We start from the raw sequence: 15,350 nt of genomic DNA, 5'->3' as shown, positions 1-15,350 counted from the left end.
ATGGTTCTTTTTATCACTGCCTACCTCAGATCATGACCTGGTACAGATATTTTGCTTGGGCTCTGCCTCTCTCTCAGATATATGCATGCCGAGGGCTGCACAGATTTACCTTCTAAACAATCCCAGCATAAACTGGAGTTGGGACTGTATAAACTAGTTCCAACAGGCATCTGCCAGTCTGTGCTCTCAGGCATTACTTTTGGAAAGCATCCCTAATCACTTAGCATGCTCAGCTAGATTCTTTATTTCAAGCTTGTGCATAATTATCTCCCTGTGTGAGGGCCTTGATGAATATCAAGTGATCCACGACAGCCCTTCCTCCTCCAACTCTGAACTGCTGGTTTAGGCCCACCCTTCAATGATCTCAGTGGTCCCCAAACCAACAGTCAAAGTCTGAATGCTCCTAGATTTTGAGGCAATTGAAATCTGAATCTGAGATTTGCAGTTTGGGCCCATGCGCTAGAGGATAAGTGTGCCTCAGTTTCCCTCTCTTCCCTCTTATCTTGTCTGATCATGCCTGTTTAGAGTAGGAACATGGCAAAAAGAGGGCCTGATTCATATTCAGCATGGCCTGATTTAAACAGTCTCTATGGGAAAATAGAGACTTGAACCTGTAAGTGCCTCCTAGGAGCTACTAAACCACAAATGCTAGGTGGAAAGGCTGTGGGTGGCAAAAGCAAATATAAGGCAGCAAAATCACCTATGATGAAATGGTGAAAAAAGTTATGGTGATTTTCTCACAATTTTGGTGCTGCCTGGCAGTCTGGTCACCTGTGCAGGACCCGAGCCAAGCCCATTAAGTTGGTGGGTTTTGAAGTGGCTTCCTGAAGCTCACCCGACAAATTCAAAAGCAGAATCAAGACTGAAAAAAGAGCAAACAGAGCTTCTTAAGAAGGCAAACCCTCTCCATATATTTTCCCGCTCCATTTATTTAAGGTTCTTGTATCTCCTTCCACTAGGTCTCCTTGGCCAAGTCATGAAGCAGATTATGACATTGTATCACTTCAATTAGAGAAGAACAATCGGATGAGTTATTTAAGTATTCTCACTTCTTCTATTGCTCCCTGCGCAGCCATTCCCTACATTTTGTGAATTAAGCCCTGGCTCTTTGCCTCTACTTAATTAGCACCAATGCCACAGCAGATCTCCTCAGCATTTACCTTGATACAGCTGTATGTCCATAACAATTTGAAGGCTGCATAAGGTCATATATAGCTTAGGCAACCTCCTTGTAAAACTTAAGGGGCATAAAATGGTCTTAAATGGGACAGGGCCATTAAAGTCAATGGAGTAGTACTAGTTTGCACTAGCTTGAGGACTTGCTTATAGATATTTAAGGAGCTGTTAAAGTTATTCAGTCAACTGTGACTTAAAAATTACTGCTCGCAGCATCCTGCTCTTTTGCTGCATTCGGTTCAATCTTCTGCAAAGATATCTTACTGCCTTTCACATTCATATCTTCCTTTTACTTCCCTTGCTCTCCCCAGTACCTTCTTACGGCTCTGCTTGTATCTTATGTCACCTAAATTGTTTTTTTTTTTGAAGCAGTGCCTTCAGGTAAGATGTTGTAGTGTAGTGGGTATAGCACTGATGTAGGGGTCAGGAGATTTGGGTTTGGTCCATGGTTCTGTTGTGTGACAGTGGTCAAGTCAGTTCTTTCCCTGTCTTCCCTGCCAACCTTTGCCTGTCAACACTAGGATTTTGGAGGCAAAAGTGTATAGCCCCTGGAACAGTGGGATCTTGATCTTGTGCTTGCTAGAATATCATAATGATAGTAGTAAATGGTGCTTAACAAGAACAGCCTGAATAATCTCTTCCATATTTATGAAAGCTTCCACCTCCTTGTTACTAGTTAGTCAGTCCACCTCTCCCAAATCTTTCATAGTTTAGATTTCTTACCTCTGGCATTATCTCTGCCTGATGCTGCACTCTCTTCCCACATTGGCAATACCCTTTCCTGTGGCATGGTGATTTGACACCAGATATTTTATTATTATGCACTTCTTTTCTGGATGGCCAAGGTCAAGGAACTGGGGGGTAGGTGTGAGAGCTCCCCAAGGCTTTAGAAAGTTTCAGAGTCTATATGGGAAAACTGTAGGCCTCAGTTTCTAAAGCTAACTCTTAACATGGCTCATTGAATGAGATTATGATGAAAGGGCCTATGCACCCACCCAATGTATTTTAATGATGAATGGCCATTGCCATCTCACCCTAGCCTTTTTAGCTGCTTCTCTAATCATTAACACCGCATTCCTTCTAAGGAATGTGAGTGCAGGATTCCTTCATGGAGCTGGTTTGGTGACCCTGGAGTGGAAGGGCTTCATTCCCTCCTCCCTTACTCCATCGTTCCTCTTCCCAGTACTGTAGTAACTATTGACACAAGTGTTATTACACTGTGGTCCCAGGGTGCAAAACGGTGCCCATTGTTCACGTACCACATAGCAAATATGACTGTGACCATGCAAGGTTCTTCCTGATTGCAGAGAGTCAAGCTCCTAATAAACCTTGTACCTCTCTCTCAATCAACGTGCAAAGAAAGGGCCTGACACTCTGTTGGTTTAAGCATTTGTATTTTTTCAGTCTTTGTGACTGGGGATCTATCTTTTTATTTTTGCTAAACTGAAAAGAAACTCCTGTTTCATCCTAGCGCAGTGACCTTCACTCAGGCCCATTTGCAATAGCTGTATTAAGGTTTTTTGGTTACCTTGGCATTGCTTTGTCAGTTTGCCAACCTCGCTACAATCTCATTGGTCATTTTTCACCAGCCCCATAGATTGTTCCTTCCAAAACTATTTCCAAATGCTCTACATTTCCTAACCAGTGTAGTTAAAACACGGTCTCAGCATGCCTTTCATTAGTAATTGTTTATTAAGGGTCAACAAAATTGTTATCTTACATAAGCAGTAATAGAGAGAGAGAGATACAAGATAAAAGAATACAGCACAGTTAACCCAGTTGGTTATGAGCTATTTTAAGCACATATCATTTGCTGTTAATGTACTGAATATTGGTTGCTTTGAGCAATGTGTTAATGGCACTTGATGATTATTTTCTATATGGGATAAAATCTTACTGCCTATAGTAGAGAGCCCATAGACGAAGACCTTGGTGCTGTCCTGATAGCATAATGCCATAGAGGCTGCAGGGCTCTGGGCTCTTCCAGGCCTGTGCTCCTAAATGAACAAGGATGTTGCCCTCTAGGGGCCAGTTCACAGCGAGGAGAGGGATGATCTTTGTTAATTTAAAATGAAGATTATCCCTAGCTCCTAAATCGTTTGGGACTGATTTGGCCTTGCAATTATGTGCAACCTGCAGCCTTCCTAGCCACTTCATATCTTGGTCCCACAAGGCAGGTCTTTGAGGAGTATCATTCTGCCAGGGAAACCTATCCTCATATCCAGCATTCAGTCCCTTCTAAACCTGAAACCTGGAGGAAATATTGTCAGGTGTATACAAGCATGAAGGAAAGTCCTCTCTGCTTCATTCAACAAGTGGGGTTTTGCCAAACCCGTTGCCTGGGAAGGTCCAGGTCTGCCAGCGTTGGCCCAGGCAGCTCTGCGTGTGCGAGCAGTGTGCATAAGGAGTCTCTCTTGGCGCTTACTTCCCTTGTAAAGTAAAGTGTGGCTTGGAAGGGAGTCAAACAGCTTGTATAAACAGCCTGCAGCCACGATCGCGCAGCCATTCTGAAGGGAGACGTCAAGGTGATTAAGAGGGGAGCTGGGGAGGCAGTTTGTGCGGGTGTGCATGAGTGTGTTTGTGGGTACGTGTGGGTGCATGTTGTGCCTTTCGCTCACTACGCCTGTAACACAGCAGCTTGAACAGGAACTCGCCTTAGGCTCTGAAAAAATTCCTGGCGTAGGGTCTGACTCCCTCTGCTTTTAGAGGTTCAGTAACATGGCTACAAGCAGCGCTGAGTATCTTGGCACCCTAGTGGTTTTCCTTCCAGTGCTCCTGCTTCTCTCCAAGTGAGTTGATCTGTTCTTATTTCAAACAAGTTTTATTTTCAAAAGTGTTGTAAAAGGTGGATGCTAGTAGCTGAGTCTGGGCATGGAGGTTTTCTGTGCATGTGAGAGAAAGATCAGCCACTCTTCCTTGGTTGCAGGGGACCTGCGGGGTGTATAGTGGGGTGGGGGGGAGGGTTCATGTCACCGTGCTGATTTTCAGGAAAAGGCAGGTCAGACGTTGCCTTGTGGGTGGGGAAAACTAGTGATCAAAGGGCTTTTTGCAACTGCAGCATTCGCTCCATCACCTGCCCGTCTTCCTAAATGCTTAGCCTGGGGGATGGCCAGGATTTTAGCCTTCATCTAAAGACGGCTGAGAGAAACACAGATGATGAGCAATGGTGGGAAAGGAAGGGGAGAGGGGTAGATAAAGTGAGAGAGAGGGAGAGAAATAAGTGCAAAAACAATAGCTCTGTTGCAGAAGGCAGCATGGCCTCCTGGCTGGATACAAACCTAAAAGACAGGAAACCTGCTGCTCTCTTCCTTACTCTGCCACCGACTTGCTGTGAGATCTTGGCCAAATCACTTCTCCTAGGCTTCCCTTCCTGCCTTCCCTTTTGGGCTGCCAAGCTCTTCAGGGGGTGGGCTGCCTCGCACCATTTCTGTGTTGGGCCCCTAGTGTAACTGGTCCTCGGCCTTGTTTTCCAGGAGGCACCGTGGTAATACCGATAATAGCACTAAAAGCTAAACCTCTTGAAAACTGAAAGGCAACGCTAGAAACACTTCAGAGGAGGATGAAGGATTATAGACAAATTAGTCTAGGGGAATACAGGGAGCCTGAAGCAAAATGCAGGCAGCCTGCATCAGCGCATGAAGGGACACGTGGAGAGCAATGAAAGACAAGGGAGAGGTCCAAGAGCATGTGCATATGCCCCATGGGAGCTGGGCACCTCCCTCTCCTTTGCAGTGGTGGATATCTTCTCCCTCATTATCCCAAACCACTCCTGCTCTCTTTCCTCCTTCAGTCCACCTCTGACCTTGGGCTGCTGCCCCGGATTGCTCTTGAGAGTGCCACACTCATCCAGGAAGGCACCTCTCCCCATTACCCCCACGTGATACCTCTGCAGGATTTGGACCTTCTGAGTTTAATAAAATCCCTGTGTGCTGCAGGCAGGGGAGAGCCTGGCTCAGGCAAGCAGCTGTATCCTATCAAAGCTGATCAAAAGCGCAGTGGGGAAGAGTCCAAAAGCCAGCTGGGCTCCTGACACCAACATGCAGGTGTTCTAAAGCACAGAATGATTTCATTTCTTCCTCCTCTTTTTGGGTGGCATTCCAATTCCAGCTTTTTCCAGGGTCAAAAATGCTCCCCTGCCCTTCACCTCCCATCATGTGGTCTCAAGGCATTCAACCTCTGACACTGCTCTTCTGTCTGCCTGATTTCCCTGCCCATTTTAGCTTGGGATGAGTCAGTCTTCCCTGAGCATTCTTGTGTGTTTCTCCTCTTGTTCATAACCCTGCTCACAGACGCCCACGGCAGTGAGCTCCAAAATGTCAGGATCACACTGGCCGCTTCAGCTCCAAGCACCTGGATGGTAAAGGGAGGAGTGGAGAGGTAAAGTGAGGTGAGGAAAATCCTGCACGATAGTGACAGCCTTGGAATAGAAATAAGGGGCCATTGTTGTTTGGATTAGGAGAGCATCTCTACTTCCTCTACTGCAACTGAGACATGCTCAGTGCTGCACAAACTCGTAATGAAAGAGTCCCAGAGAGGGATTAATGGCGGTGAAGCTCAAATGGAGGTGAAATGATTTGCCCCAGGTTATACAGTGAATCGGTGACAGAGCCAGCAATGGAAACCTGGTCTTCTGAGTCACCACCCCAGGTCCTCACTGCTAGAGTACACTGGCTTCTCTCCAGCTTCTCCTAGGCCAGCGGTAGCCTCCGTGATGGCTGAGAGTGATGTGTTAGTAAAGGCTGGAGTTTAGATCGACTCCCCAAGAACAGGACAGAACATCTGTGATGTAAATGGGCTAGGTGATTCAGGTGATGCATTCCCCTGCCTTAGCCCCAGTTGCATAACCCTTTGGTCTGCCTGAGGCCCCATTGGCACATCTTTCCCCCTTCATCTGCCTGTACGGCCCAGGAGAGCCAGACAGACTGGGTTCTAGCAAATGCACCTGAATCCAACCTATTGAGACTCTCATTTTGTCATCCCGCTGCGTGACTCTGGGGGGGGTGTCATGGGCAAGGGAAGTCCTTGCCCCAGGCTTGTATCTCTCCTCCATAGCAGGACTTCCCCAACCTTTGCACTTCCCCTCTGGTTTTCTTCCTTAGTCTGCTTTCTTCAGCCCAGGCTGCTCCAAGTTCCACCCAGACATGATAGGCCTTGATACACATGCAAGTGGTTTATCTAAATGTGGACTCAAGTGCATCCAATTTCTTTTTGGGCCGTGCTTCTACCCCACTCGCTAACCACCTGAATCCACCAGCACCTCTGTGCCACGACTGCTGCACCCTTCATCCACCTCCTGACATGCTCCCGTTCTGTCCCACTGCAAAAATCCTTTCCTGGCTACCACTTGGGCCAGTAAATCTCCCCCTCCCCTTTTTACATCCAAGCTCCCCAGTCCTCAGCCCTCTGCTGCTCTTGGCCCTTGACGTCTCTCCCTGTCTTCCACTGCCTCCTGCCATCACCTAGATTTCTACTTTTCTGCTTCCCCCTTCTCCTCTCAGAGCCATTTCTCTCCTCCAGCAGCTTGGCCTGCCTAGCTGCTCCTCACCTTCACCTCTGCCCTCTTGTTCTGACCTTCCTGTTGTTCCTGTGCAGCACAGCACCTTTGCAGAAGGTCCTGGGATGATTCTGACATTTTCCACTGTCGAATCACCCTCTCGCTTTCACCCGCCTCTTCATAAACAGCTTTGCTTCTCTTGCCTATGCCTTTGCACCATCGAGCTCTCAGCAGCTGTTCTGTATCTTAAGTGCTCCCAGCCCCCCTCCTGTTTCCCTAACACTTCCTTATTAGACCTCCTTAAACAGGATCTGGCCAGATTTTCATAACAAAATTAACACTATCTGGCAAGAAAATTCTTCCTCCCTTTCTAAGCCACCCTCCCCCATCCCAGAAGCCACCTTTCTCCTTCAGCCCTGGCTTTAATTTTGAAGCTCTCCATTTCTATTATTTGCCTGTAACCCATAACTTTTCCCTCTGATCGTATTCTACCCAACACTCCTCCTCCCCCTTTTCTGTCTTAGCTTACCTCTGTGCCTGCAGAGCTATGCTGCTCTGCACATGGGGTAGATTTATCTGGCTCCATGGAGTCCCCTCTTGCCCCATAACATTCCTGTTGACTCTGGGGAGCAACCTGAGACAAACCCCCAGATCTAGATCTAGGTCTGGCTCTACGGGCATTGCTTGGACCTAGATCTAGAATGATAAATTGGGACACCCAGCGTGAGATCCTGGCCCTGAGGGAATCGATGGAAAAAACTCCCATGGTCTTTAATGGAGGTGGGATTTCACCCCATGAGCCAACCCACAAGTGCAGTGGTGTTTGATGCAGCTCTTGCTGATGCCAAGTCTGGCTGTTGGGTTCTGGTTCATCTGAGCTGTCAGGAAATAACCAGGGTCTTTTTTTCATGTGCTTCCTTTTTCCTTTTGTTCCCCTTCCAGGGGCTCATGCTATAGTAGTACTGCCCAGTGGCTCTAGCACACAGTCTTTCGTTCCCACCCATAGGGACAGCAGAAAGTCTAGCCCAGATGCCCCTCATCTTATGTCTCGGGACTACAGCCTTCTCTTTGGCCTTGGCCACTGCAGTCTCACCTCCCTCCTACCCATTCAGATCACTTTCCCTAATTTCCATTTTTTTTTGCCCATGTTGCCCCTCCCTTCTCCATCCATCATCCACTGTCTTGCTCAACTCTTTTGCCTCAAACATAAGCTACTTGTCTTCACTCTTCATGGACTTTCCTTCCCTTGCCTATCAAATGCCATCAAGATGTGACCTCCTGCCCCCAGGCTGGCTTTTACTGGCCCCTTGTTATTTTTTAAATAATCAATTTTATGTTCTTTTCCAGACCATCCCCAGAACCAGACCCAAAGCCAACTCTGAATCCTTAATCCTAGCCCAGTCTAAGGTTCGCCTCCATTGTGATGGTACCTACAAAATAGCCCTGAGGCCACTGCCTATCACATTGACCAGCCTAGCCTCTTTTTTCCTTTTGGCTCTGTACTGTCTTTCCATCCACCGGTTGTCTCTGGCTTTTTAAGTTTTAGCTTCTTGGTGACAAAAGCTATCTTGTTCTGGGTTGGACAGCACCTAGCACAGTAAGGGTTTTGGTCCATGCTCAGCCTCCTAGGTGCTACCACCTTACCAATACGTAGTATGTATGATCATTATTATTATCTCAGCCACAGATGTAAGGGGCTTGCAAGCATTGCTGCCCCTTTGATCCCCAGAACGCCGTTTCGGGTTCCCAGCGTTATCTCTGCTGGGCATTCTTCCGGAGTCCGGCAAATATTTGATTTCCTGTGAATCAACATTTTTTTTAAAAAACCAGGCTTTTCCCCCTATTTTAATTTTTTTTAAATAATATTGGCACCGTTTGCATAAGGCACATTCCAAAGAAAATAAAGGAAAACCAATAGTGCTAAGTATAGATCAAAACAGGGATGTGAACATTTTCCTTTCTTTAATGTGCCCATGCTCCTTTTGATCATGTCTCTGCCCTGTCTCGCTGTCCTTTACACTTCCTCTCCTCCTCTGGCACTTCACTGAGGGCCCTGCTGTTCGGTTTCTCACGCCAAGTATCACAGATCACATGGTCTTGTGGATCTTGGCTTTTGGCTTTTGATGTTCTTGTCGTGCTGCAGAGATCTTTCAGTGATGGTCATGATAAAACTCTTTTCACCTGAGGAGCTTATGGGCCTGCACTGGCACTTATGTTCCCATTTTGCAGGTGTGTAAAAGTGAGGCATGGCCTGGAAGCAATGGTATCAATCATCATGGCTCCATTGTGGCCTGCTGTGCATCAGGAGGCCACTGAGTTACTGAAGCAGAGTACAACAAGCCTCTGCAAGGTTGGGAGTGGCTTTTTGTTCTGTGATTGTACAAGCCCTGTCAAAATAGGAACCTGGCCTTGCCAGGATACAAATAACAACAATACCTTAGTGCATTGTCAACAGCAAACTCAGGAGTCAAACTCCCCATTTGCTTTTCTAACCACTAGCCCACACTCTCTCCCAACCTAAATAAATAACTTCCTGGCAGTGAAAAGCTGATAAGCAGCAACTGATGAACATAATAAATTTGCATTTCAGGATATACAAACATAGTAAATAATATCCTGCAGTAACTCCTTGATCCCAGCAGCCATAAAGGTACACCCATACTTAGTCACACCCCTTTGCAATTCTGTTGAATGCGTAATTATGCAAAGCCTCGCATAAATATTAACAAGTGAATCAAGAAAGAATAATTCATGCAGGCCTTTTGGGAGACCTTTCTGTCTTCTCGGCATCGGCAGTCAGTCTTCTGCTAAAGGAGCACATCTCTTCCCCCTCCCCTGAGCCCTGCCATCTGTTCCTGCCAAAGGTTTCTGATGCTGAATCAAAGAAACAGGTTTCCCTGAAACAGGCTGCTCCGTTTGTATCAAGCATTTGTAGCCTGAGGCAGTAAACCAGTTATCAGGCCTGGTTTGTGTAGCAATTTTTTCCATGCCGTGTTGAAGTCCACAGTTCCAGACAGAGTTAAAGTCCAGCACACAGATGACATGGAAAGAAGAGGCCTAGAGCAGAGTTTGAGAGAAAGAAGTAAATGAAGAGGAATAGTCCCCATCAGATTATAGGACAGACCCAGCTGTGGGAAGGGGTAACCCTTCCTGTCCTGCAGACTTCTCATGAGCAGTGCCCTAGTTGTGCTTAATCTAAGCCCATTGAATCCTCCATCTTCCCCCCCGCCCATTGGCCTTGTCACGGGAGTCATGTCTGAGGGAAGCTTAGTAAGACAAACAGCTGGGTGAGAATCCTGCCTCCTAAACCAGTCAAAGGGAAAATGAAAGGTAGATGTGTGTGTACCTGTACATTTATTTTCTCCTACCTTCTTAGAAACTGTAGCCATTATATTGATGGCTCAGTAGTGTGCGGGCCAGGCCCCACTCCCACCGCCGCGCGCGGGTCGGGAGGGGTGATCCGCGGCCTGTCTTTCGCGCACACGGGCTGTGGCCAGCAGCCCAGGCACGCGGGGTTGGAGAGAGCCGGCGACGAGCTAGAGTTAGTCACAAACGCGTAGTGGTTGATTGAAAAGTTGTTTACTTACACCCAAAGATGGTATTGGTGTAGGCTGGACAGGTTTCCAGGCACAGCTCCCGCTTAGATCCTCGCTAGAGGACCACGACAAATTCAATTGCTCCCACGGAGTTGTTTAGGATCCGCGGGTCCGGTTCGGTTGGGTTCGAAGGGTTCCCCGGAGTTGAGGCTCCACGGGTTCGAAGTTTACAGGAAAGGGATACGTCTGGGATTGCGATCGGCGACAGGGAGAGGCTAGAGGCGGTTCGTTCTTTTTCCTTTTTCCCTCCGGAGTAGTTAAAGCTCTGTGGGTTTGATCATTAAGCCTCTATTGCCTGCTTCAGACGCATTGGTTCCGTGAGGATCCGCAGCGCTTAGAGATCTTCACACTGGGTGAAGTCTCCTCCTCCTGGTGTTCATGGAGTCCTCCAGCTTGGGCGGAAACCACTCAAGCCTTTTGTATGGCTAGCAAGCCAATAGCTAGCCACCACGTGTGCCTACATTTGGAATTGGCCAATAATGTGGCGCGAATCCAAATACAAATGGCGGGAACTCCTTTGCAACGTGCATCACCAGTATGCAACAGAAATGCACCCTGCAAAGAAGCTGTAATTTGGCGGGAAATCCCTGTTGCACCAGAGTTCTCTCTCGCAGCAGAGAACTCTACCGTGCAAAGAAAGCTACAATCGGTGGGAAAATAATTTAGCGGTGCCGAAGCACACTCACAAACAAAAACCACAACTTTGGGTTGTGACAAGTAGTAACTAAGGGCACCAGCAGAGATCAAGGCTTCTTTGTGTAGGGTTTTGTATGGACATCCAACAAGAGGCAGTCCCAGTCCCAAATTGCTTGAGGTAGGGCAGTGGTAGAAATGGGCACAGGGCTGTGGTAGAACTGGGGCTGGGACCAGCACCCAGCTCTCCTTGAGGCCTAGGCTAGGGTCCTGTCCATTGGACTGCGTTGCCCTTCCCAGCTCTTCTGATCTCCCGATGCACAAGCAGCCCTCTACGAAGAACATAAGACTGCCAGTGAGCAAGGACACAGAGGCAGCATTTGGATTACAGAGGAAGTAGTGGCTACCTAGAGTGCCCTAGCTACAGAGGCACAGCCAGAGAAGCACAGAGATTGCTGCGGTGGCAATGAGTTGCTCTTCAACAAGACTTGGGTGAACTGCTTTCTTCCAGCTGTGGCATTTCAGCTCACCCACTTCTTCCAGGGCTCCTTTCTCCATTATGGTGTTCCCCTTTCAGCTTAGCCAAATCTACTGGCCTTGACTCTAAGAATCCGTTGTGTTATCTAGTATAGTATGTTCTTGGAAGCACTTCATGGGGTTCATTTGGGAACTGTGTCAGTTAGATGTACATGGATGGCAAAACTGATATAGGTAAGGGCTGGGATGAGGGAGAACAAGAGAGGAAGAAAAGAGCAACAAATCCAGGAAGGCAGTTCATCTAAGACATGTTCTGCCAGCAGGGAAGGAGAGATGGAGAAACCCGAAAAGATAACATGAAGGTTTTGGGGCTTTTTTTCTTGCTAGACAGATGTCAAAGAGTTGAAAAGCAATACACACTCATATTTATCTGGGCTTCAGCACGCACATTACCCCTACCTAGCTGCCTGCAATGATCTCCCATTGACAGCACTTAGCCTCTACAGGCACTGGGCAATCGCACATACTACTTCTGTTTGTAGCTTGTCATGGAGGGATGATGCTAACCTTGGTGAAAATAAGGCCAGAGGAGAGGATGTACCTTTTTGCCAGTAGCCAGGAGCAAAGCAGATGCATCCAGATCCACATCCCATCATATCTCCTGATTTGCCTGCAGGTGGTGATGTGACGCTGGGAAGAAATAACAGGGTAGGGCACCAATCTGGCTGAGGCTAGGAGTGAAATTGTCCCTTTGGCATGCAACCTGCAAATAAACACCCTTAAATGAAGGCTCTTGGTTGACACAGTTATGTGGGTGACTCTTAGATGGAGCCATTTAACACTGTGTGAGAAGCTTACATAGGAGGTATGGCCACAAATGCTGGCTTGGTTCTGTGCCAGAGCAGAACAAGACCATTGGCCAGCTCACACGTGCTAGGGACAGACATTCAAAAAGCCTGAGCCTGAATTGCTTCAATCTTTGCAGGTTAGTCTAACCTACCTAGACTGAATCAGTTTGCAACTGCACAGCCATTCCCTCTGGCCTGAAGAAATGCAGGCACATGTCTCCAGTGGCTCAGGCTAGAAGCAGGGGGGTGCTAAAGCAGCCCTCTTGTCCCTTCCAAAGCGGTGAGCTGAGGGGGGCTGTGGCCAGGCCCCGGCAGGATGCTCTGATTTGGAAGAGATTTAAATTCCCACCCTGGCCTGCACAGTCCCAGGCTTTTCCCCACTCCCTGCTCAAGGGGTGGGAGTGTTGCCAGCCCCCAGCCCCGGGCTAGCACTCTGAGACAAAGAGGGGGTGTGCAGTGCATGCATCTGTTGTTGATGCTGAGCTTTTCAATCTCCCTCTCCCTGCTTCTTTATACTGTCTGCAAACCTGGCAGGTGAGGGAGCCAGCAGACAGCTGATAATACAGCATTTATCAGCCCATCAACAAAATAAAAGCTTCTCTCATTAGCTGCTTAAGAAGAGTTTGAACTTTTTCCAAGGGAGGAATGGAGGGACATTACCAGCTCACCTGTTGATTACCTCCAAAAAGCCCCAGTGTTTGGTCTGCCAGTTCCAGTGAAATTGGCCATGGGCCCACACCCACACACCTCTCAGCATTAGCTAGCATGCCACATGCCTAGGGTCCGTGCTGTGGGAGATGGGGGGGATCCCTACTCAAACAGTGAGCAGCAAGGAGGGGGGCAGGGGGAATCCAGGCAGACCCTGCTGTGCCTGCAGTCTCTGCTGGAGCTCTGGCTAGGGAGTAGAGGGTGGGGCCAGCCCTGTTCTCTGGAGCAGACAACACAGCCCAGGGCTGCAAAGTATCTAGGATGCTGGGGGACTCTGGTTTAACTTAAACCTGGTTGAATGTCATATCAGACTTAACTGATTTGGGTCAAACTGGTTTATGCAATGCCTGTCCCAGACCCCTTCCTAGTTTAAGTTAAACCAGTTTCAGTCATTTCGAAACTAGTTTATGTGCACTGAGCTTCTGTTCTGTTACAGGTTTAAATCGGTTTATGTGTAATGTCTGTCCCTAGCCATGAGGTCTGGCTGCTAACTTGGTTATGCATCAACAGGGGCATCTCTCAGGTATTAACTAGAAATCTTCCTGCAGGTGTTTGTGGTTTGCCATGGCCTTCTCCAGTTATCCCAGCTTCTCTACAGCGCCAACTTCAAGAGCAGCCTGTCTACCATTGAGAAGCGCTTTGGACTCTCCAGTCTCTCTTCTGGCTTAATCTCCAGCCTACATGAGGTAAGGGCCTCTGACATGCTTGAGTGGGCTCCCTTTGGGGGGATGTGAGGGTAGAAGCATTATATTCTGTGAAGGACCCCTGGGCACACTCTCTTGAGGTTTTCTTAGCAGAGCTTACAAGTCTCAGCAGAAGTGCATTGTCTTGGTCTGTATGACCTAGACTCCCAGTGTCAGTAGTTCAGCAGGAATACTAGGAGCAGGATAGCCGGAAGGGCTAGACCAGTTGGAAGGGGTTACCCACTACCTCTTGTTGGACAAAGACTGGAGGCCAGCCACAGTAGTTGTCTCTTCTTGTCTGACCAATAAACAAGCCAACATAAACAGAAGTGCATAGGAGTGGGCCACTGAGACTTCCTCTGCTTTATATTCTTTCCTCTAAAATCCCAGGTTGTGGCAAGGTGACATGTAGTGGCGATAGATCACTTTAATCACTAATGGATAGAGAGTCTCTAGGAAGTAACCCTGACCTATATTTCTGAGCCTATCTCCTATGGAGCCTGGCTACACTAGGGTTTTAATTGAGATGACTGCAATCCCAGGCTCTGAGAAGTCCTGCTGCATCCGGTGCACAATGCCTTATTAAAGGTGCAATCCCCAATTTTTTAAGTTGGTGTGAATCAAAATGTTCCAGAAATCTTTGTATCACTTCAGGCTAAAATAGAGCATTCCCAAATGCCCAAATTCCCAAATAGAGCGTTCCTTTTATAACTCTGGGTCTGTCAGCATTTTCCAGGAAGTATTCAGGGCTGGGATACCTGAATCATGGGCTTGAATTTTCTTTTCCCCTGTGCCACTCCTGAAGCCCAGGTATACTTGTGCAGTGGGGCTGTAGGGCAGATATAATGTTCCCTAGAGAATGCCCCAGTTGCCCAGATGCCTGCCCCCAGGTGTAGAGCCAATCCTGTCAACCATGTGTCACCTCTGCAGCAGGTCTGGGTGTGTGAAGTATTCTGGGGTGGGCAGAGGTGGAAGGGAGATAGGCTGGATGACAGGGAGACACGGTGAGCTGTCTCAGGCACAGACCTGAGCCTTCGCAATTCCACATCCCTGGGAAAACCATTGAAGCAGAAGCACAAGGTTAGGAGCCAGGCTCGGCAAGGTGCCTTCTGCATGTGCTTAGTTATTCACATGCTTGAGTATCCTGCTGTCTTCAAAGGGTGGCCTTCAGAGTCTGCAGCAAATTCTCACTGGCTCTGGCAACTCCAGCATCAGGAAGATATAAACTGTCCCAGCACCAATGGGATGATGAATCAGTCCCTGTGTCTACCGGGTCTCTTCAGCTCCTCCTGGTTATCACTGAAAGGAGACCAAGGCCATCAACTTACCTGGACCCTGAGCACACACCTTCCCAGTGTTCTCAGCTTGTACTTCCTCTGAAGTCCAGACTCACCTTGAACTTGCTTTATTCCCTGGGTGGCAGTGGGCTGTGGGAACACAACATAGCTGGGTTGGCTTCAGTTTGCCTGTTTTCAAGTTATAACTTGGCTCCTTATGACTCAAAGCCAGGAACAGCTTTGATTTAAACCTGACATTTGACAAGTGGCTGCTCTCTGGCATGGGCCATAATTGATCCTAGAAGGAAAAACATAAAACCTCAAAGGTGCTTAATTAAAAAAAAAAGTGCACAGCTTCACATGCACAGCTCATTCTTGCAGAAAAATCCCACCAGGTCTGTTAATTATTATATGTTTGGCGCCATCAGTAGGAAGCAGAAATTGGGGAAATTCAAGTT

At 47.8% G+C, this 15,350-nt stretch overlaps 1 protein-coding gene across 2 annotated transcripts in view; it reads left to right on the top strand.

Annotated features, from left to right (window-relative positions):
- Window positions 1-15,350, top strand: part of SLCO2A1 (solute carrier organic anion transporter family member 2A1) — a 103,474-nt gene that overhangs the window by 45,204 nt on the left and 42,920 nt on the right. For both annotated transcript variants that reach the window (XM_014604594.3, XM_006263940.4), the window contains exon 4: window positions 13,481-13,618. In XM_014604594.3, the coding sequence (XP_014460080.1) occupies window positions 13,481-13,618 (138 nt within the window). The remainder of the gene's footprint in view (window positions 1-13,480; window positions 13,619-15,350) is intronic.

This window comes from Alligator mississippiensis, chromosome 7, assembly GCF_030867095.1.
Source record: "Alligator mississippiensis isolate rAllMis1 chromosome 7, rAllMis1, whole genome shotgun sequence".
Classification (NCBI taxonomy): domain Eukaryota; kingdom Metazoa; phylum Chordata; order Crocodylia; family Alligatoridae; genus Alligator; species Alligator mississippiensis.
Note: the sequence above shows the minus strand (reverse complement) of the source record. Positions and strands in the feature narration are given on the sequence as shown.